The following is a 23,781-nucleotide window of genomic DNA, read 5'->3' as shown; positions in this document are numbered from 1 at the left end:
CAACAAGCTGCCGGCTCGAATCCCGGCGTTGACATGGATGTTTGTGATTCTCTTTAGGTGAAGATGAATTTCATCTCCCGGTGTGACCCCACTGCTTATCTTATTGGAAGCCTGAAATGGTTTGAAAAAGTTCCACATTTGGTGGGACCAACATAAACGTGTTCTTCGGCCAGGTTTGTTTAAAGGAAAAAATGCTTACGATTCTACATTTTTTTAAAGAAAGGTAGACACTTCTCACGATAAATAAGTTTTTCCTTTATTTTTGACTGATATTGGGCTAAAATATCAAATATTAAATCTTAATTTACAACCAGACCTGTCCCAAACACAAATATATATATATATATATATATATATATATATATATATATATAAAATTTTTTATTTATTTTTACATAGTCCAGAAATCCTGCCTCTAGATATCAAACATGGAACTTTTTCAAGTCGCTTCGGGCCTCCAATAAATGAGGCAGTGGGCAATGAAATTCATCTCCCACCTAAAGATAATCACAAACATCCATGCCTATAGCAGGATTCGGACCCACGACCAATTGGAGAGCAGGTAAACTAACCAATTAGCCAACTTTAGTTGGCACATCAGGTGTACATGCAATTTTTCATATTTTGAACAGACTCGATGCACTATTTAAAAATTGCAAAAGAAGACCATACAACAGCATATCAGATATATTAGTAAGTCGAGCTTTTCGGATCATACCCTCAACACAACTGTAGCATCATCTGGAATATGCACTCCATATATACACATCCATAAACCAACTTGCACCATTAACTCTCTGGTTGTTGCCTATTCATCTTAGGTGTAATTACACAATTTTGAAATGAAAGTTTCATCATTATTATTTGCCCTCCACCAGGCAGTCTAAGGACTTATCAAAAGAGTCTCTATTATGCCACTCAGATCTCTAGTTTTACGCATTCACTGAAAATACCCTCACAATGTCTAGCAGTATCCCATTTTTCATACTACATGCCATGAGAAGAACCTGGATTTCATATACTTCCTGATCATACCCTTACTCAACTTCAAAGTGTAACCCAGAGTTCCTTCTACAGTGAGCTGCAAAATGTCACTTCACTTGTATTTACTCTGTCAGATCTCATTACTTACATGTATGTGTTTGTCATACCTCTTCCCATTCATCTGTTTCTTGAATTGTGGAGACCACATTATGCTCCACTGAATCTTTTTTTTAGTCTCTCCATTTTCACACACAGGTGATCATATGTGACAGTAGTCCAGAGGTAGCATTATCAGAGCTTGTTGTAAAAGGGAAGAATAATGTTCTTTTCTCTAGAAGTCAGTGTTCTCTTCATCATTACTGTTATTTGATGTGATGACTTAACTACCTAAGCTATTTTCCCATAGGCCAAAATCTTTTTTGAACCATCTGATACTAGTTTCCTTATACCTTGTTCTTTCTTTATATCTTATAAGTTGTAGGCTGCAATTTTGCTTGCTTTTGCTTTCACTATCCTAGTGAAGAAGTATCTTATGTATGTAGAGTGAATATTTATTCTGGAAGATGAAACTAATATAGAGACCACAATGTCAAGTTGTAGACAACAGAAATTAGGCATCTTTAGTACTAAGTACTTGTTTACAACATTTGGAGAGGCAGATATTTTACAAATATCAGCTCTCCAAATGTTCTAAAAAGCTTTTAAATTTACAGTATATATAGTTTATATAATTGAAAATTCTTCATCATTTTTATTGAAAAAAAAAGTAATGATTCTTTCAATATCTTAATTTCTCCAAAGTTAAATGATTAATTAAACTTATCTTCAGACCTCCATGGAGTCAGACTTTTTGGAAGGTCCTTCTATCACATACATACAGGGCTCATCATACCATGCCTTAAATGCATTCACATTCTTTGCAGTCGCCACACTCTCAGGCAATGCACTCCAATCATTCACCACTCTCCATGGAAAAAAAAAAAACTGCTTCTTTGCTTCCATCCTCTTTATTCAGCTTCTAGGTATGGCCTCTTGTTCTTTCCCCATCTCTCACCATTCTGTGAAAAACCTTTTCAGCATTAATCTGATAAAAAAATCCCTTGTCATTGTCTCTATCGTTTTCCTCCACCTTTCTCTTCCTGTCGACCAGGTTTTACAAATTGCATTTTCTCAATCTTTTTTTCATTCTCAATATTCTAGAAACCACTATAGTCAATCACCCCCAATATCTCTTCATCCATTTGAAAATCAGGTAACTATATCTGTGCACAGTAGTCCTTATGTGGCCTAATCAAGTCCTTATATAACAGAACCATAATCTCCCTACTTCTACAAGTCAGTGTCCTTCACATTCTTATCAGTATTTGTTGTGCTATCTGACAATTTTACAATATGTCCTTGAAATTTTAGGACCCTATCCACCACCACCTCTCAGGCAATGCACTTGTATCTCTCATTCCTCCACCTTCTCCAATATATTTCCACCAAATGAATACTCTATATCCTATCTTTGTTTTCTGAATTTTAAAACCTTACACTTTGCAACATTGAACTGGTAACCCCACTCCCATGCCCATTCATTCAGTCTATTCAAGTCCTCTTGTAAAGCCACAACATCTACTTGACTCTTCATATTTCTTCCCAATTTTGGGTCATCTGCAAATAACTGAATATCACATTCATATCTTCTCCAATATCATTAACATACAAGTTAAACAGTAGTGGCCGTAAAACAGATCCTTGAGGCACACTGCTAGTGACTTCCCTCTTCTGGGAATATTGCTCCTTGTACACAACTACTTGATGCCTGTCAGATGGCCAATCCAACACACTAATCTGTAATCAACACACTATCCAACACCATCCATTCTAGTTTAGCTATTAACTTATCATGTAACAATCTATCAAAAGCTTTTGCAAAATCTAAGTATATCACTGTGTATGCATCATCCCGTTGAATTCACCTGTCATTTTATTGTAATAAATAATTATATTAATTGAAGCTTGAGTCTTGTCACCTCCCTTATGAACTGGTGCAATCATGCCTTTCTTCCACTCCTTTGGAACTTGGCCCATTGTAAGACTCATATTAAACAAGTATGTGAAAGCAGATGCTAGCTTCCTGTCATATTCCCGCAAAGCATACAGTGATATATCAATCCCACAGCCTTATTAACATCAGGTTTACTCAATTCCCCATGTACCTCCTGCTCACTCACAGTCAGTCTCTTCTCTTTACTTTCCACTGCACTCAAACTCTGATATGAGGTCATATTCACAAGAATGAAATGCTGTTATGAACTCTTCATTTAATATCTCAACTATATTCCCTGCTGTTGTTATCCTTTTACCATTTTCACTAGCCACTATTATCCCTCCATAATCATTCCTTCTTCTTCTGGCTACATATCATAAGAATACCATAGATTATTTTTTATTATTATTTTTTTTTTATTGGCTTCGTGCACTAACTGATGTTGCTTGTTGCAAATTTTTCACTTTGTTATACTATAAATTAAAGATGCCAAAAGATTATATTCTTGGTTTAATCCCTTATTAAAATGTAAGCAAACAGTATTTGCACGTGAGGTATCTTCATGACTGGGCTACTTGTACTTTAATAATGTGTGATACCTTTTGACTACTTGTATGTGGGAAATATGACTTCTGCATTACTTCAACCCTGGTTTCTCTTCTGGGTCTGGCTCCCACTGATGTGGTTTTCACTGAAGTAGATGCTTTTCCCTGAGATAAGGCCTGCCACTGGGCAGAGCTACCACTGAGGGCTCTGTGGTGGATGAAATGCTGAGTAGAACCACCGCTGAATAATGAGTTAAATGATCCTTTGAGTCACTGAGGGATCGCACAAGTTTTTGTTAAATCTGTGCTTAAACATACCTCAATATTGAAACCAGTCTGAGTAGTGGCCCTTCCTATTATACATCTGAAAGGGTGTATGTGTGTGTGTGTGTGTGCGCGCGTGCTTTGCATTATGGGATACTAAGGCAATTGATGTGAAGATACTTCACGTGCAAACATAGAGATTTACTTACAATTGGATAAAGGATAAGCCACGAATATAATTTCATGACATTTGTAATTTATTAACTGCTGCTTACTATAAGCAGTGGTTAGCTAATGAAACCCATACTTATGAGGTAATAAATTTTAATTTAATTATAAAACATCCTTCCTGTCAGGTGAGTTAAGTTCCTCGTGGATGTTAATTTTCTCCTGTCATGAACAAGATCTTTCATCATCTGGTTTACAAAGTTTGTAATATGTATAACCACGGTAACTGATTTCTTTCATCAGCACCTGATACACTAGTTTCTCTGGAAGCATTCTGACCATGTTATTGAATAGTTCCAACTGTTATCATGTTATAGTATCGATGATTGTATGTAGTCTCTCATATCTTATTTGTTCATTTGTTTTGAATTCTGTCTGGTGGATTTATTAATTTTCTGGAGACATTTAATTTCAAAAGCTAGAGTTTTCTCCTAAATCTTTTCTAATCTCAGCTCCATGGGACTAGTGATTGAATCATAGTATTTTAGTTTCACCCAGTCGGATAACTTATTACTTTCCACATTTTTCATATTTAGTCACCATTTGAGATTCCTATTGAGATTGCTTAATGGTTTCAATATTTTAATGTGTATGTGATCAGTAAACTTAAATAGTTAAATCTATTTTAAGCAATCAGTTAATTACTTAAACAATTTTAAACAATCAAGTATTACTTGATTGTTTAAAATTGTTATTTCCTCTGTCTTTCTTCCTGTCTTCATTGTTTTTGTTTTGTTGATATTGACTGCCATCTAATAATTAATATATGCAATCTGCATATAAGTGATGTGAATGCTGTTTATCATTATTCCTTTGTTTTTATTTATTTTCTCTCTCTCTCTCTCTGTTGCATCACTAATAAGATCTTTATATGAAGAGGTTAAAAAGCAGGAGCAAGAGTGCCTTGCTCCTCTTTTAAATAACTAGGGATCAGCACAACTATTAGAATTTGGATAGACAAAGACAGTAAATGAAAGCAGCAGAATGGGGCAGTGAAGTTTAGATCCAGTGAATAGCTCTGTATTAATAATATTTTAAGTATTTTATAATCTTTATGAAGTAGTAAAGATCATTGTCTTTTTTTCCCAGGTTATTTCTGAAAATCTGTGTATGGTGAAGAATGGAAATTCTGATAAAAATTCTATATATGTGATAGGTTTATTGGTCAGTAATTCTTGTTCTCATGTCTGCTCTCTAAATCAGTAAGCTATAGAAGCACTGAAATTGTTTTTTTTAAGCAAGATAAATGATATATAAATAAATACATAGTGTCTGTCTATTTATATCAACCTCACACATGAGGTTAAAAAATTTATAGCATATAAAAGCCATATGTGGGCAAGAAGATAATGAAAAGAAGGAACCTATTTTTTGAACAGCTGGAGGTTGTTGTTTGTGGAGAAATAAGAAAGGCATCCAAAGAATAGAAGTAGATGAAATGGAAAACATTGGTGAGGAGTTGATTTGGTAGGTTTAAAGCTTGACAGTGAATGAAGTGACTAGTAACTGAGTATTTTTACAGGCTTAAAAGTGGGAAAATGCTTGATAACAGCTCATCAAAACTTCACCAATGAAAAGGCAGAAATGGAACACCTGTGAGAAAATGATTTGAGTGATTGGTTAAAGAGGAGTCATCTATTAAACCAGATTTCTTCATATGAATAGCATCAAGGATTTTGATGAAGATTTTTAGTGCAGTGTCCCAAATGTAGGAATGGTATTGTAAGTTTAGTTTGATTTGTTTATAAGTGATTGCTGTTAAATGAAAAATATTCTCTTGAGTGGGAAAGGACATTGTACAGGGTGTTCGGGATAAATTTGACAGTTTCGTAAGGAAAAAGAAAATCTTCTTTGTATCTATTAAATTTAATGAATTGACAAAAAAACATTACAGGCAGAGTTAATTACAATACTATCAACAAGATTTACTCAAAATAACCACCATTAGCATCGATCACAGCTTCAATTCTGCTTCGGAACCTCGAACAAGCTGATGCTACAGTCTCCCTGGGAAGGGCCGCAAAAACTGTTTTAATTTTATCCATTAACTGGGCTTTTGTATTACTGGAAGTGCGATTGGTGTCTTTTTCAACTGCGCCCCATACAAAATAATCCATGGGGTTAAGGTCTGGGGAGTTTGGAGGCCAAACATTTGGACTGGTGAAGTCGTAGAAATTTTCAGACAACCATTTTTGACTTTTCCCAGAGGTGTGGCAAGGGGCCGAATCCTGCTGCCATACATACGGCCTACCATTGGCTACCCTTGTTATCCAGGGCTTGACTACAGTTAGCAACTCCACGAACAAAGCCCGAATTCCAATGCCAGGGTTCTTCAACACCTGTTCCTGCAGATTTGCGAGGAATTCTGCTGTACGAACACAATCAGATCGTCTGCTAGGGATCTTTCTTCTTGCTACATCCTCGTAGTCACCATTGCAAGTCTCTAGTTCATGCCTGATTGTTTTTACTGTATTCAGGGAGCATTGGGCAGCAGTCGTAATATCCTTATTTTGATGGCGGGCACGAATCATCATGATACAAGTTATTCTCTTCCATGATTCAGGTGGGTTCCAGCTATCCATCCTTTCTGACATCTTGTATATGAATGAAGAAGGGTCCAAACTTTTAAATGAAGAGAAGTGTGTGTTAATACATGTAACTTACGGAAAAATATAATTAATTATAAATATGTCAAATTTATCCCGAACACCCTGTATATGGGCTGAAGAGGCTGTTGTGTGCTTGTGCCAGTGAAAGCCAGAGGTGCAAATCATTTCAAGAATAGGAACTCTTATCTTGTTTTTAGATTTTATCAAAGATAACAGGAGTTGAATAGAGCTCTTTCATCTGAGAAATAAGACAAGACTGCATTTTGGTGACATTATTGTTGACAGGTTGTTCACGCATTTACAACTGGAGAATGGCAAAAATATTTTAATTCATTTGTTATGAAAGATTTTAAATATAGGAATGTTTGAGAGTCACAAGTTTTATCAGGACAATTAGTGTACTATCATCAGCAGAATCTGATTAGGATTTGAAGTTGGTCATTTATGTTCATTCATTGGGAGTTGTTCTGTTTATGGCCATCCTTTCCATCGAGCCCCTTAAAAATAAACAGCAGCTACTTAACATCCTTTTACAATCGAACTGAAAACTTGCCAAGAATGCATCATCATCTCATCTCTCTTCTTTTATTCCATCTGTCCCTATTTTCTTGAATAGCTTTTTTCATGAAGTCTTTGCTACACCTTACAGCTTTTAAAGAAAAATATTAGTAGGTTCCTTCTTTTTCCACTCTTATACCCTACATGAAGCACTAAGGCTAAGATTTTTTAATAAGTAAATATTTCGTTCTAAGTATCATAGGACATCTTCAATACAGTTAATTCAAACAATACTAGGAATTACATACAGTTAGGGCTTGCTTACAATGGAATCCCTCTATGCGTGCAGTAGCGTGTTATAGAAATAAATTAAAATATATCTGAAGAAAAAAATGAAAATGAGATAACATAAATTTCCCAGACTTTAGGAATAGTACGAACGTCATTACGGTTCAAATTAGGTCTGTGACGTAGGGCTTCAGCACTTTCTTTATATAAATGTTCATATTTATAAAGATCTATGTAGAAGTTTTTTTTTCCCAATGGATCTTATGGTTTGGGTTTTCGATTCTGTGTTATGCGAGGCCAGATTTCTGCAGTTTGATGAGATGGTTATGGTCTTGATGTTCAGAAATGTGTTTGTTGATGGATCTGCCTGTCTGTCCATAGTAGGAGCATGGGACCTCATACACCCCAGGTAGCATAAGAGCTGAAAGATTGTCTTTAGGAGAAGGTAACCAGTTGCAGATTTGGTTGAATGGTTTGTAGGTAGCAGCCAGTTTATATTTCTTCAAAATTTTTGAAAGCCTTTGACATATGGTATGGGAATCCTACGGGTTTGTTCTTGTCTACGTTGATGTATGGGGAAGTGACTGATGATTTTTTGCGTTGTTTTTGGATTATATCCATTTTGTGTGGTGGTATATTTGATTATTTCCAATTCTTGGTTTAAAGAACCTTTGGAGGAGCAGAATCTGTGTGCTCTGTTACTAATGATTTAATGATGCCAAATTTCTGAGATGGATGGTGAGCAGAAGAATTGTGAATGTAACGTCCTGAAAAAAGTCTGCTTTCGATAGACCTAGGTGGAGATGGAACCATCTTCTTTCCTTTGGATTTGTACATCCAGGAAGGAGATATCCTGTGGAGATTCTTTTTCAAGCGTGAATTTGATGTGCGGATGAAGAAGGTTGATTTTTATCTAGGAACAAGTGTAGTTCTTGTTCAGAATGACCCCAGACACCAAAGACGTCATCAACATATCGTAGCCAGATTTTTGGTTTAGGATTAAACATGAAAATTTTTTCTTCTAGGTGTTCTAGAAAGAGGTTGGCTAGGTTTGGTGATAAGGGAGACCTCCATTGCTGTTCCTTCCTTCCTCTTGCTTGTAAATTTTCTCTTTCCAGGTGAAGTATCCAGATGTAATAACAAATTTAAATAATTCGACAATGTCGGATGGGAATTTCTGAGTGAGCAAGTCTATCATTTCCTTATGGGGCATGTTAGTGAAGGAGACCATGTCAAAACTAATTAGCATGTCAGTTTCCAACAGTTGAATGTCTTTTATTTTTGCATGAAACTTTGTGGAATTTTTAATTGATGATGCTGAGTGGCCTATGAGAGGACGAGAAGGTTAACATCCATAAGTCCAGAGATGACATCTCTTAAAGTGTGTATGTACATTTTTTGATGGACTCTGTGTGTGTGTGTGTGTGTGTGTGTGTGTGTGTGTGTGTGTGTGGTGAATAATAGTGAGGAGATAGTGTGTTCTCCTTGTTTTACACCTGATTTTATATCCAACCATCTTCCTCCCTGCTGCAATTTGAACTGTTAAATTATAGCTTAAATATAGATTGTATATTGCTTGGTACAGTGTTCTATTTACACTATAACTGTAAGGCTTTAAGCAGCTTTTTTTTTTTTCATTATTCTGGAGCACTAACTTCATCTCAGCAATTTCAAATGGAAAGGCTGTTTTAAAAACCAACTTAATTTAAATAAATATAGATGTTTCAAACTCTAAAAAATATGGGAATCAGTAATTCTGAGGCATCCAGACTTTAGTCTACGTAGGTTTCACTTTATTTTGTGTTGCTTATGTGTTTATTAAAAGTTATAGAGTGTGCTCCCTAAAGATGTTTCTGTGACTGAAATGAAATAGTGGGAATATTAAAATATGGGTTGATTCTCTCTTTGCACTGTTTTCCTTCCATTAAATTGTCAATATGAGTATAAATTAATTTGTGGCCACTACTTCAGATTCTGTTAGAAATATATCAGGTTGAGTTTTAAATGTTTGTAATTAATAGTGCACATTATTTCTTTTAAATTTACAGATATAGAAGTTGGGAGGAGCATTTTTGTGTAGCTTTTTTTATTTTATTTAGTGAATTTTTTCTGTCAGTATTTGGTATTTTTTGTAAATCTACAGTGATGTAATTATTTGTATGTAAACTCCTCCATCCCCAACTGTGAAATGCTTAATTAATTAAAGTATAGGATTATGTATACAGAATTCACGTATGACTTGTGAGCATATATCCCATACTAAGAACTTGCAGTTTCCTATTGTTGTGTGTCCTTGACATTGCTAACTGTATACTGCAATATTTGAAATCTCTACAATCTTGCAAAATAAATGGTAACAGGATATGTTGTTTATTTTTTAACGGTATATATTAGAACACAGAAACTAAGTAAATAATTAATTTATTAACTTATTGCTGGTGTTATAACCAGCATCTTCAGAGCACAAAAACACAGTTTGTCACAATACGCGAGACTATAACAACATGGTGTAATCAACGGACTAGTTAAACAAAATTGTAGCAGCAACACAAAGACTAGAGTCCTGATTTTTGGCGCCTTCTATCTGGAGGGGAGGAGGAATAGTTTTTTCTTAAGGTGACTGTCTCCCAGATCTTAGGCAAGTTAATACAGCCATATTTGTTGAGATTTGGAGTGTGTTTCAGGGCTTCTGTCGCCTCTAAGAACAATCTCTCCGACTTGTAAGAGCTTCTGTGTAGTACTTTTGTGTTTTTCCAGTTGATCCTGTGTGCAGGGGTATCGAGAGCATGATCTGCTAGGCCCGACTTGCCATAGTGATAATTCAAGACATATCTTTTGTGTTCGCTGATGCAGATATTCACAGTTCTTCCTGTTTGACCGTAGTAGGCTTGATTACATGAGCAGGGTACTTGGTAGACTCCTGGATGTGATAAAGGGGGAATGCTGTCCTTGGGTGAGCAGATAAGGGTTGCTAATTTGCTACATGGTCTGAATGTAGTGCGTAGTTTATGTTTATTAAGAATTCTTGAAATCTTATCTAGTCCGTTGATTACACCATGTTGTTATAGTCTTGCTTATTGTGACAAACTGTTTTTGTGTTCTGAAGATGCTGGTTATAACATCAGCGAAATATCAGCAATAAGTTAATAAATTAATTATTTACTTAGTTTCTGTGTTCTAATATATACCGTTAAAAAAATAGGTAACAGGATAATTTGTTTGTTAGGTTAAATCTGGTTTAGTGTCTATCCTGTGGAACTACATTCACTGCTGTATCCTTGAATGGAGTTGGTTCTGAATCCGTTGCAGTATGTTTGACCCCATAAAGATATTACTCACTTGGTATGGGAAAGATGTGTGAGGAGGGAGATTGGAGGGAGAAAACTGGAGATCCTCTTGGATTCAAACATGTCAGCAATCATTGCAAGTCTCTAATAAGTAGTGTTCCATCAGGTGATTAAGGTCATACAAAGATATAGTAGGCGTGTCTTCGAATTAGGGAAGTTATGCTTTTATTGCAGAATACTTACTAAATTGACTAGTGCCTCGTTTCTGCAAACAGACCACACCATTTTGATAGGCTATGTCTCATAGCACCAGCCCCTTACTGCACTTCTTTGTACTATTTAGCAACTTTGTTAAACTTGCTGCATTAATATACAGATGTGAAATCAGTTGCCCTATTGAAACACCAAGCAAACTTATTCAACGTTCAGTCTTTTATATTCATTTAATAATATGTACCTGATTGCATGACTGTGACAGATGATGACAGTAGCCAAAAAATATATAGGTATTGGTTTTCATTTGTAAAATCTTTAAAACATAGGCCTATAAAACATAAGCATCTCCCTGTATATTGCATCCATCAAGTGTTCTTTACTTCTTATTTCATTATCTAATAAATGTTTCTGTATCAAAAATTAATTTAGCCTGACATTATTTTAATTGAGAATTTAAATGCTGTTTTTTTTATGCAAATTATAATTTACATGAGTTTTCTCATTTTTTTTATTAAGAAGGGAAAATTTGAATGGAATGTTCAGTTGTTTGCAGGTTATTTAAACTTGGGATGAACTAGGAGGAGTAGAGTAGATCTTGTGGCTTTACAAGATGTGAATAGACTGAGTGAATGGATGTGGGAGTGGGGATGCCAGTTCACTGTTGCAAAATGTAAGGTTTTAAAATTTGGAAAACATAGATAGAATATAGAATTTACTCTTGGTGGGGATATATTGTTACAGGTGGAAGAAATAGATATTGGGGTGATGGGGATAAGGATCTGAAATTTAGAGAAAATATTGCCAAAATTGTGAGGACAACATAACAAATTCTGGAAATGATGCAGAGGACACTGACTTGAAGTAAGGAGGTTCTGGTTCTCTTGTATAAGGATCTGATTAGGCCAAATATGGACTACTGTGCACAGATTTGATCACCTGGTTTTCAAAAGGATGAGAGATGTTGGAAAGGGTCCAGAGGCAATTGACCTAAATAGTTTTTGATCTCTGAAATGTTGAATATGAAGAAAGGTTGAGGTGCAGTTTGCATGGTCTAGTGGATAGGAGAAAAGAGGGGTAATATGAGACGTACAAGTTAGTAAGGGGTTATTATAAGAATAGTGTTGAAGTTGTTTTTCATAAAATGGTGGGAGAACAAGAGGTCATCCCTAGAAGCTATATAAAGAAGGTGTGAACAGGGGAGTGAGAAGCAGGTTTTTTGTGTACATAATTGTGAATGATCAGAATGCATTCCTGAAAGTATGCAGAGAATTTCAGTGTGTTTAAAGCATGGTATGATGATCTGTGTGTATGAAAAATGGTCTGTGACTCCATGAGGTTTTGGGATAATAATATTAATAATAATACTAATAAAATGTTTTCAATTATTGTCCCTATTTACTTTTTTTTCTAGAATGGCTCAAGTGTGTGAATTGTGGTCTGATGCAGCAAGAGATCTTTCTCTTTGGGAGCAGGTTGATTTGTCATGGGCAAATATGGAGTTTACTGAAGATGAATTAATTAACTTATGTGCAACACAATTATCACAAACAAAGGACCTTAACCTATCTGGTTGGGGAAAGTCTCTTACAGTAAGGGGAATTCAGGTAAGCAACTGCTTTCGTACAAGCATTTTTGTGAACTTCTCTTTGTTTTTCTCTTTTTATAATATCTAGACAGTGTTTTAGAAAATAAATGGCTCTTGCAATTTGTAAGTCTGTAAAGAATTTATATTTACCCTGTCAAAATAAGATAATCTCAAACAGAAGCAGAGCTGGACATTATCTCATGATCCAGAATCACCTCCATGGAGTCTTAAGACTCATTGTGAAAGACCCAAACTATCAACACAATATCTATCATACCTCTGCTTGAAACCATTAACAGACAAAGCACTTACAACTGACTCAGGCAACCCATTCCATTCATTCACCAATCTCCAAGTGAAAAATCTAGTTCTACTATCCTTTCTAACCATACTTATCCAACTTCCAGGGATGACCTTTTCTTCTGTTCCCTCTAGCCAATTGCTGATTCCTCTGTCTCAATCCTATAAAATCCTTTAAGTAACTTAAATGTTTCTATCATATCCTTTTTTTTTTTTCCACCTATCAATCAACTTTTGCAGTCCACAAACTCTGTCTATCCTCATATGGAGCATCCACAGTCCACTCACTATCTTGGTAACTTGCCTCTGGATCCTCTCCACCATTTTCTCATGCCCAATAAACCCAGGTGACCAGACTGAGCACAGTAATCAAGATGTGGTTGTATTAAAGCTTTATAAATTTTCTTTTTTTTTATAAAAAGAGGAATGATAACTTTAAAAAAAAAAAAAAAAGGTTATCATTCCTCTTTTTATTAATTAATAATGATGTAATTTTTTTCATGTAGTACTATCATATCCTGTACACCCCTTGAGGGTACATGGCAGGAATTTGATGATGATGGAATGATAACTCACTTATCTCTGCTTTTTGGTTATTCTTGAATAACTGAGTAATCTACTGCTGCTACTCTTGATGAAGGCAGGGATTTGGGATAGTCTACTACTCCTACTACTACTACCCCAAATCCCTGGCTTCATCAATTTCTTGGAATACATTTCCCTCATGGTACACAGCTTGTAATCTTTATATCCCAAAATGCATAACTTTATACTTTTCCACATTAAATTGACATCCATTATGTTTTACCCATACTGTCAGCATATTCAAATCATCCTGCAAGCTCTCTACATCACCTTGATTAACTATTACTCTAGTCAACTGTATATAATCAGCAAACAACTGGATATCTCTCTTCAAATTTTTCCTATATCATTTATGTACAAATTAACAGCAAGAGTCTAAGCACAGACCTGCAGCACACCAATAGTCACCTAGATTCTGCTCCTCCATATACTACTTTTGTTTATCTTTCCATTAGCCACCCTTTTATCCATATCACCAGTTTCATATCCATTTGTTGCAGTTTGCATACTAGTGTTATATGTGGTATCCTGTTAAACACTTTTACATAATTCACCCGTATCATTGTATAGCCATTCCTTTTGTCCAACTGAGCTGTCACCCTATTATAAAAAGTTAATTGATTACTAAAGCATGACTCACCCTTCACAAAGCTATTCTGCCCCTCATAGAGTATTATATATTCTTATCTATCCCTTCCTGAATTCTCTTTTTGACTAACTTTTTCAATACTTTTACCACCACTCCTGAGATACTGATGATCTATAATTTTGCTACCACAGACTTGGTTTTCCATTATGCAATGGAATTATTTTGCCTTCTTCCACTCTCTTGGAACTTTGCCAGAGCTGAGACTTAAATTAATGTCTAGTCAAAAGCATTGCCAGTTTCCCCTGCACATCCTGAAAATGTGAGCTGATTTCCCATCCAATCCCACAGCATTTAGATTTTGCAATATCCTAAGTACATCCACAATTCAGCAATCTCTGTTCTCATATCAGTCTCTACCACCTTTGTCATAACAGTATCTTCACTTGGATGATATACTCTTGCAGAGTGATCACTCAGTAGCTCAACAATTTCATCTGCCTCTGTTACCTCTCTACCATCTGCACTCATAAAAGTTATCCTTCCATATTCATTCTTCCTCCTACTTTCCACATGACAAAAAAAATAAAAACTCTTTGGAATTTCCTTTTAAATGCTCAGCTAATTTCTTCTCATAAACTGATTTTGCCTTCTTTACCATGCTGGTACCTTTCTTGCATGATTCTTGTACAATTCATGAGTTAGCTGTCACCTTTCTCTTTATATACCCTCCACAACATTTTTTTTTTTTTAAAGTCTGTACTTAATAATGCTACTCATCCTTCTAATTCCTATCCGATTTACCATCCTGACCTTGGATATGCAATGTGATCTTGCCTCATCCATATATCCCTTGACTATTCCTCTTCCCCCCCCCCACACACACACACTGTGAACATCTTTCCCTTGCAGAGCTGTATACCATGGTATTGTTTCAAGCTGCCTCCTAAGTGTATCTTAATCACCTGCCCCATATGGCATTTCTATATGTTATGCTACTTCATAAGTCAAGACCAGATGATCACTTTCCCCAGTTGGAGATAATGTGGCCACCTTAGTTATGGACAGGTCTTCCAACACTCCTATATCCCAAGTCCCATCACATTCTCCCTCAAGTAATTATCTCTCAGTAAGTATATAAATTCAGTTTCCTTCTTACCCTGTGATCTTGCCTCCCTCCAATCTATATCTCTGAAGTTGAAGTCCCCCATAATAATAATGACTTTCGTATTTCTGAATTTAGGGACACAAAACACGCGTGTTTTGTATCATACTACTTTTTTGTATCTTTCCATCAGCCACCACCGTTTATCCATATCACCAGTTTCATATCCATTTTTGCAGTTTGCATAATAGTTACATGTGGTATCCTGTTAAATTAAACACTTTTACAAAATTCACCAGTATCATTGTATAGCCATTCCTTTTGTCCAACTGAGCTGTCACCTTATTATATAAAGTTAATTGATTACTAAAGCATGACTCGCCCTTCACAAAGCTAAAAAAACACTTGACATTTCGACCCTTGTATTTCATCATCAGAAAGATATCTGTGTATAGGAAACCAAGCTACATGCTCTTGCACTCTATAAAGGTAAATTAAATCTACGCTGCTAATTAATCTTTTTCTTTGCCTAACTTTTGTGATAAAAATAAATAAATAATAATAAAAAAAATTAAAAATAAATAAAAACTACAATAAACTGCTAAAGTCCTCCTGTACTAAGATTCTTCGGGATTTGTACAGTTCAGATTGTTATACTAAGATTTTTTTCTGGACTTGTACGGTTCAAGCTGCTATTGAATGTTAAGGGGGGGGGGGGTACACGTCACCAAGTCTTCTGTATTGAGATTTTTCTTTGGCTTGTTCTGGTTGCTATAAAGGTTGCAAATGGGTCCTCCACATTCTTGGAATGGTTAGACCATCATTTTTGTTCAGATTTGGATTATGTTTGAGCATTTCACATGCTTCTTTAAATTTCCTCTCGATCCAGGTTTTGGTGCGTTACCTTTCCAATCAATTCTGTTATGTTTGGAGAGCGTGGTCAGAAAGGCCGCTTTTTCCAAAATGGAGGTGTTTAATGTCATTTGTGTTTGTCCTTCCTAATTGAGATGGTTCGCCCTGTTTCCCCTATGTATGGTAGGTTACATGTGCATTGTATATTGTAAACCCCTGGGTGGGCTAGGTATGGAAGAGGATCTTTAGAAGCTGAGTAGGTATCTTAATTTTGTTGGGGGTTTAAAGATGGTTTTGATGTTGTATTTGTTTAGTGTTCTGTCTATATTTTTTTAGAAATGCCTCTAACATAAGGTATGGTAATAGCATTCTTGAAATCTTTTTTTGTTTTTAGTGGTATCTCTGTGGAAGATCTTGTGAATAGTTTTTTTTACTGTATCCATTTTTTATAAATGTATGGTTGATGATCTCGTATTCCTGGTTTAGAGCTTGTTCATTTGAACAAATGGTTTGAGCTCTGTGTTTAAGGGTGCTTATGACCTCTAGTTTTTGTGTATGTACTGGCCTGTGTGTGTAGGTTTGTGGTAGACTGAGAAAGAGAGACAGCCTGAGGGAAGGTGTGACGAGTGTGTGTCTAGGAACGGAAGAGAGTTGTTTTTTTCTATTTCAATGGTGAATTGGATATGTTTGTGTTGTTTGTTCAGGTGGCTAAGGAATGTATTTAGTGCTCCGTGGCCATGGGGCCAAACAGTGAAAATATTGTCGACGTATCTGAACCAAATGGCTTTAGGTATGCTGACTCTGGAGCTCGTTGCGCAAAGTCTTCCATATGATAGTTAGCTATTTGGGGGGGGGGGGTGAGCCCATGGCTGTATCCTCTTTTTGAAGGTAAAAATCGTTTTGCCACACAAAATATCTGGAGCGGAGTACGTGGGCAAAGAGGGCCGTGATGTTGTGTGGAAATATGTTCTGTAGGAGCAAGATAGTATCATTGATCGGAACATTGGTGAAAAGGGGAGTTATGTCAAAGCTGACTAATAAATCTTGGTCGTTGAGTGTAATTTTTTAATTTTGTTTATGAAGTGTGTATTTTTTATGTAGGAAGGGGACTAACCTACCAATTCCTTAAGTGTGGCCGCTAATTTTTTAGCTAAGTGGTAATTTGGGCTGTCGATTCCTTCAACAATCATATGTAGTGGTGTGTATGTTTTTGTGTATTTTTGGCAAAAATACACAAAACCAGAATCCATAAATTCTGGGCACGTGGGCATAATGAGGTATTAGTTTTTTTGTTGTTTCTTCTGACCATGTGTTAATGGATTTAATCAATTCAGTTGTTTTCTTTTTGATGTGTTTTGTGAGATTGTAGTTTACCATTTGGTAGGTGTTGTGGTCCGATACCAAATGGTTCATTTTTTTCTATGTAAGTTGTCCGACATACTGTACAACTCTCCATCTCCACCACTACACCAAACTTCTACTACCAATCATCTATCAACACCATCTACTGCCCACCACTAGTCTTTTTTGTCTGTAAATTGCGTGTGTTCTGAAGGATCGATTTGTCTGTATGTGGGATGAAAATCCAGAGTTTCTGGTAGAAAAAACCTTGCTACCTCCGTATGAGACTTTATGAGAAAAAAAAAATTCTTTGGAATTTCCTTTTAAATGCTCAGCTAATTTCTTCTCATAATCTGATTTTGCCTTCCTTACCATGCCGGTACCTTTCTTGCATGAAATGTGAAGAACCTTTAAAATGAGAAATTATTATGAGTTATGACGCCATTGATTCTCCCGTCATGACGGGAGATTCCTCCTGTCACGACGAGAATCGAACTTAGGCCTTTTCCAATCGAACAGTGTACCGTCAATCTTCCAATTACGCTACGGAGGCACTTATTAATTAAATGTGAGTTATCCAGTTTTACATAGAAGTGGTGAGATTTTCCTCTTGGAAACTTGTGTGTTCCAACTTGCCAAACAGACAATCCGGGGTGAGCACAATTAGCAGACTTTAATACATTGGCCTCATAGGTTTAGTTGTTTCAACTGTAATTCAAAAAACAACCCAATAGCAACATATCAGTACTTGAGGAAGAAAAGCCCTCACAGAAAACATGAAATATGGCAAGGCAGCTTCAAGTGATCCAAAAAAGCTCAAATGTGTAGGTACAAAAGTTTTACAATGGTTCCCCAGCATAATTCATAAGACCTAATCACAAGGTCTTATCCAGATTATTGGAATAGAGGGAGGCCTCTACTGTGTTTTCCAAGTAAAATGTATGCCAGTGTACATGATAACTTGTGGAATAGAAACTTGGGATGAACAAGCTGGATTCAGGCCAAATAGTAAATGTCAGAATGAGATTTTTTATTTAAGACAAGTAGTCAAAGATCTTGAGAATATAAGAGAGATCTGTATTTGAATTTTGTAGAGACTCAGGAGAAAACTTTCAAACAGCAACATATTATCCTCTACTTAACTTAAAGTTAGCAATTTGAATTAAGGATAACATAGGAAGATTGGTTGCAAAAACTGTCATATATGGATCACATTTTGAATGAAAGTAGCATTAAACCTTGATATAAAACTTCAAGATATTCAACTGAGTTCTTACGCATGTAATATTATACAGGTAAGTCTCAATTAATGCAAATATATAAACACAAGTTTTATATGTTTATTAATGGAATATTACAGTAAAGGATAAAAAGAAGATACTTATAATTTAAATTTATTGTTAACAAAGTCACAGAGGAGTTAGAGAGAGCAAAATAAAAACAAAAAATTCTAAATATAATTTCTGAAGATAAGCTTGCGCTGAAATATTTTGAACTATTTTGCCAGTGTAGACTGAACTGGTTTTCCTTTCTTAGAAATCTAGGTTCTGGAAGGCATTATTTTCTAGAATAAACCAGTTTCATCCATGTTAAATATTTGTTGATCAGCATACCACCATCTCTGATTAATTTTTTTTTTTTTACATCAGGATATTTAGATGCAGTGGCCACCTTACTGGTAATTTTAACATTATGCAGCTGAACTAATTTTTAAATTGATCAAACTAACACTTGAATTAAACATTTCTTCAACTTCATTAGTTTTTTTTTTCTTTCACTCTCTTAAACAAATTTAAAGCTTTTGTCTGAATGACTGCTCTGCTAAGTAAAATGCATATTTGATTGCATTCTCCAATCCATACAGTTAAGACACTCTGTTTCTATCCTTGTAACATGGCCATTCCTTGTAGATTTTGTAAACCACAAAAAACTGATGCAACTTTACCTTTTTCTTTTATTCCCCCTGTGTTTTAAAATATTCTGCACTGTAGAGTCAGGCATTTCAACATCTCATTCTAGTTTAGAGTTGCTATGATTACATTCATGTCATTCAATCACATCAAATTTTTGTTCTAATGTAATAATGACTCTTTGCTTGCAGTGTTTTTATCTGAAGGAATTTTCCTTTTGTCCATTTTGTTAAGGATACTTCTTAAAAACGATTAAAACATGAAAACTAATGTGCAGTCTGAAGTAGCAGCATCTGAAACCCTAATGGTAGCTTAGTAACCTGAACGGTGCATACACTAGCCTCACATTAATTGAATTTCAGTTTGCATTAAACATGGCATGGTATCATTGCACAATTTGCACGTAATTGAATATCGCATTATTCGAACTCGCATTAATCACGACCTAGCTGTACTTAGCAAATTTAAATGTAGAGACAGAATAAGCACCACTCGCATGGTGCAGAGCCATTTGAATAAATTTCTATGGAAGAGAGAAATTATCCACGCTACTAAACTAGCAATATACAAGACATTATTCAGATCAATTTTATCTTATTTATCTGAGAGTTAGAAATAAAACATTTGTTTATTATTATTGTATGGGTGCCTCCATGGAGTCCAAAGACTCATTGCAGGAGACCCAAACTAGCCATACAATCTATCATACTTCCTCTTGAACCATTAACAGGCAAAGCACTCGCAAATTACTCTGGCAACCCATTCCACTCCATCACAAACTCTCCAAGTAAAAAATCCAGTCCTCATACCCCCTTACTAACCATACCTTTATTCAACTTCCAGGAATGATCCCTTGCTCTGGCCCCTTCAGCCAAGTGCTGAAACATTTCCCCTGCATCAATCCTATAAAACCCTTTAAGCAACTTAAATGTTTCTATCATATCCCCCTCTTTTTCTCCTAACAGCCAACTTCTGCAATCCATACACCCTCAATCTGTCTTTGTAGGGAACATTCCACAGACCACTCACCATCTTGGTCTCTCACCTCTGAATCTTCTCCATTGCTTCCTCATAAGTTTCAGTAATGAAATACCATGAGTTGGCAGTGGAGAAGATTCAGAGGTGAGAGACCAAGATGGTGAGTGGTCCGTGAAATGTTCCCTAAAAATGGAGGAAAAATTCACATAAAAATTTTTATTTGTGTAGAATTTTTGCCTAAGTGTCATAGGCATCTGCAGAATGGCAGTTAAACATTAACTGACAATTCTTAAAATGCCACCTAATTGGTAATGTAAGACAACTAGGAAAAAGTGAATAATTTCTTAACTTACTTAAAGAAATGAAATTATATACATAGGTAAAATAAAGTTAGTATTTTTTAAATCTGCTAATTGTTCTTATTTCCCACAGAGGAGATAGACGTTGACCATCGGATCTGTTTAAGTTAGGACAGTGCAATAAGCTTCACACATTTCTTTATAATGATGTTCTGTGAGGAAACAACTATTATGAAGCTCTTGTCTTGTTCCAGTGTGCTCTTTGTTTAGTGTCAATAGCATTCTCTGCAAGTCCAGACTGTTCAGGCTCATGGTATTTAATATATGACTTGATTTCTTCTAGACAAATAAAAATAAATCTTCCTGTTTGTTCAAAATAAGATAACCCACAGGAGCATGGAATCTATTAGATTCCTGGATAATAACTGAGAGGTGGAAGCTTGTCCTTAGGAGAGACAAAGAGAGAAAGGTGGATATTTTTCTGATGGGGTGAAAGGCAACAAAAATATTCGGTGGTTTTAAAACTTTTTTGATATGTGTACACTAATGCTGTGAACATAATGGATAGGAATGTGAGTTATTTCTTTCGTATTTGATGAGGTAGAGATATCATAACTGTTAAAAATGTTTTGAATGAAAGAATCCTTAAAACTATTAGATAAAAAGGTGAAATGAATATGTGGTATTTGTTTCTGTAAAAGTTCGTCTGAAGAACATAAAGAATGGGCATGATGTACAAGTCTTAATAGTTTCAGGATTTTGACTAGAAAGGTGATGAAATTCAGCATGGATATATTGGCCTGTAAGAGTCTTCTTCTTCTACAAAACTGAAAAATGCAGGCTACTGTCTAGTTGACGAAGAATTATATCTAAAAAGGCTAATTGTGTTTATTTATTTCTATTAAGGTGAATTGCATCCTGGAATGAAGTGCATTTAATTTAGAAAGAAACTGTTGTAACTCAGAGAAAGAGCTATTCCAAATTGCAAAAATATCATCCACATATCTACCAGTGTGTGTGTGTGTAGGTCTAGGTGAAATATCAAAAACATGTTGTTCAAAGTGTTCCATGAAGAAGTCAGCAATTATAGGAGAAATAGGATTGTCTATGGCTGTTCCTTCAATTTGTTGATATAATTTGTTTTTAAAGGGGAAATAACTAGAATGTATTACAAAAACAAATACTTGACCAATATCTGAAGGAAGATCTTCTTGTAGCAATTCAGTTATGTCAGATAAAGGAATATTAGTATAGGATACAACATTCAAACTAATCGTAATATCTGAAGTGTCCAGATGAAGATCAAAAATCTTAGTTTTAAAACCCAAGTGTTTTTTATATAAGTAGCAGTCCTTCTACTTGAAGTAACAAGTAAATTAGATAAGAATTTAAAAATCTTATAAGTGGTACATCCTGTATACTCTATGAAAGGAGTCCCTGGTTTATGAATTTTGGGAAGACCATGCAATCTAGGTGAATGACCAAAGAAGGTTTTAAGCTTTTGCTTTTCATTCCAAATAGAGATATTATTGATAAGAGACATGGTATGGTATCTCTACCTCTTCAAATACAGAAGAAATAACTTGCATTCCTTTGCCTTAAGTGCATGGCGTTAGTGTGAGTGCATATCAAAAATTTTTAAAACCACTGAATATTTTTGTTGCCATTTGCCCCATCAGAAAAATCAGTTTTCCAGCCATCTACCAGATTCCATGTTCCTGTGGGTTATCTTATTTTGGACAAACAGGAAGATTTATTTTTTTATTTTTCTAGAAGAAAACAAGTCTTATATTAAATACCATGAGCCTGAACAGTCTGGACTTGTGGAGCATGCTATCAACACTAAACGAAGGGCACATTGGAACAAGACAAGATTCCTTCAGAAGAGTCATGTCCTCGTAAAACATCTTTTATAAAGAAATATGTGAAACTTTACTTCGTTGTCCTAACTTAAACAGATCTGATAGTTTACATCTATCCCCTTTGTAGGAGATAGTACTCTTTAAATCTGCTAATCTTTTCTAAATTTATTTTGTCTATGTATATATTTATATAATTAAAAAAATATATATTAAATAAGTTAGAAATACTGACCTTTTTTTTTTAGTTACCTTTCATTAGCTACTGAGTCAGCTAATGTAAGGTAACTAAATAATAGAATTTTTACCTAAGTATCATAGACACCATTAGTACAAGATCGCAGAATGGCAAATAAACAATACCAGACAATTCTAAAATTCTATGTTAATAAAGTTTTTTATGTGAGTTTTCTGCCATTTTTATAATTATTTTCAGAAATGGTGATTAAAAAAACTGGAGTCCACAGATATTAGAATTCTGAAAAAAATTAGGATTGTGAACAGATGGCACGAGTGGAAGTTCATCTTAAAAATAAGATTTGGAAAGAAAACAAGTGCTGTGTTCAAGAATAGAACAGTAAACATAAGCAAAACAGGTACTTGATATTGGAATGGAAAACGCCCCGAGGACATCCAATATCTGGATAGAATGATGCTGTTAGTAGTGCCTTATTAGACCAAAATGTTATATGTGACTGTATTGGAGACCTGACAAATAACACATTAATTTGGAAGAAATTGGCAAGTAATAAATGATGTAAACTTTACATGTAGTTCTATTATGGTATCCTCTACACATCTTGCCACATTTGTTGAGATATCCACATACCTGTGCTTGAATGGAGTTACTTGCAAGCTGACCTCCCATGGTACATCAATTACATTTGGCTGTTATAACTAAAAATCTGTCTTCATGATCTATGGTAGAGCAAGCGCAACCTCTTAGCAAATATCTGGAACACATTCCATTGGTTTGAAATGCTGCCCAGAGCCTGTCTACAATGCTATGCGAGATTCCAAACTCTCTGGTGATATCAGTAATTCTGCAGCCTTCTTCAGCCTTTCCAATAATTCTTCCCTGCATGAAATCATCTAGATGATGTCTTTGAGACATTACAAGACATCGATATTTACAACTTTATTCCTTCACAAAAAGTTCCTTCAAACACAGTTTGCTTTGCTTAGCCTTTTTGCCTTTTATCCTGTTGAGTGCTACCATGTGATGCCTTTGTACATGATTCAAAAATTTGAATGTGTACCCACTTTCTACTTAAAATCATCAGTTATATAAATTACCAAGCTGATTCATCTGAATTTACTGTTGTAATCTTCAGAAATGGTGTTTGATCTTAGGTTTTGTGTTTGTGTGTGTGTGAAGAATAAACAAGCCATTAGGTTTGTACTTTAAGGCTTGCCAGGACGTCCTC

General features: G+C 35.3%; 1 protein-coding gene across 1 annotated transcript in view; it reads left to right on the top strand.

The window, feature by feature from the left end:
* The window catches only part of Fbl6 (F-box and leucine-rich repeat protein 6), a 273,653-nt gene that overhangs the window by 94,110 nt on the left and 155,762 nt on the right, over nucleotides 1-23,781 (top strand). Inside the window, exon 4 of the mRNA XM_090404578.1 lies at nucleotides 12,366-12,558. Within this exon, the coding sequence (XP_090260704.1) occupies nucleotides 12,366-12,558 (193 nt within the window). The remainder of the gene's footprint in view (nucleotides 1-12,365; nucleotides 12,559-23,781) is intronic.

Source organism: Typopeltis vanoorti, chromosome 1 (genome assembly GCF_054136105.1).
Source record: "Typopeltis vanoorti isolate ZY-2024b chromosome 1, IOZ_Tvanoo_1.0, whole genome shotgun sequence".
NCBI lineage: Eukaryota > Metazoa > Arthropoda > Arachnida > Uropygi > Thelyphonidae > Typopeltis > Typopeltis vanoorti.
This window is presented reverse-complemented; position numbering and strand designations above follow the sequence as displayed.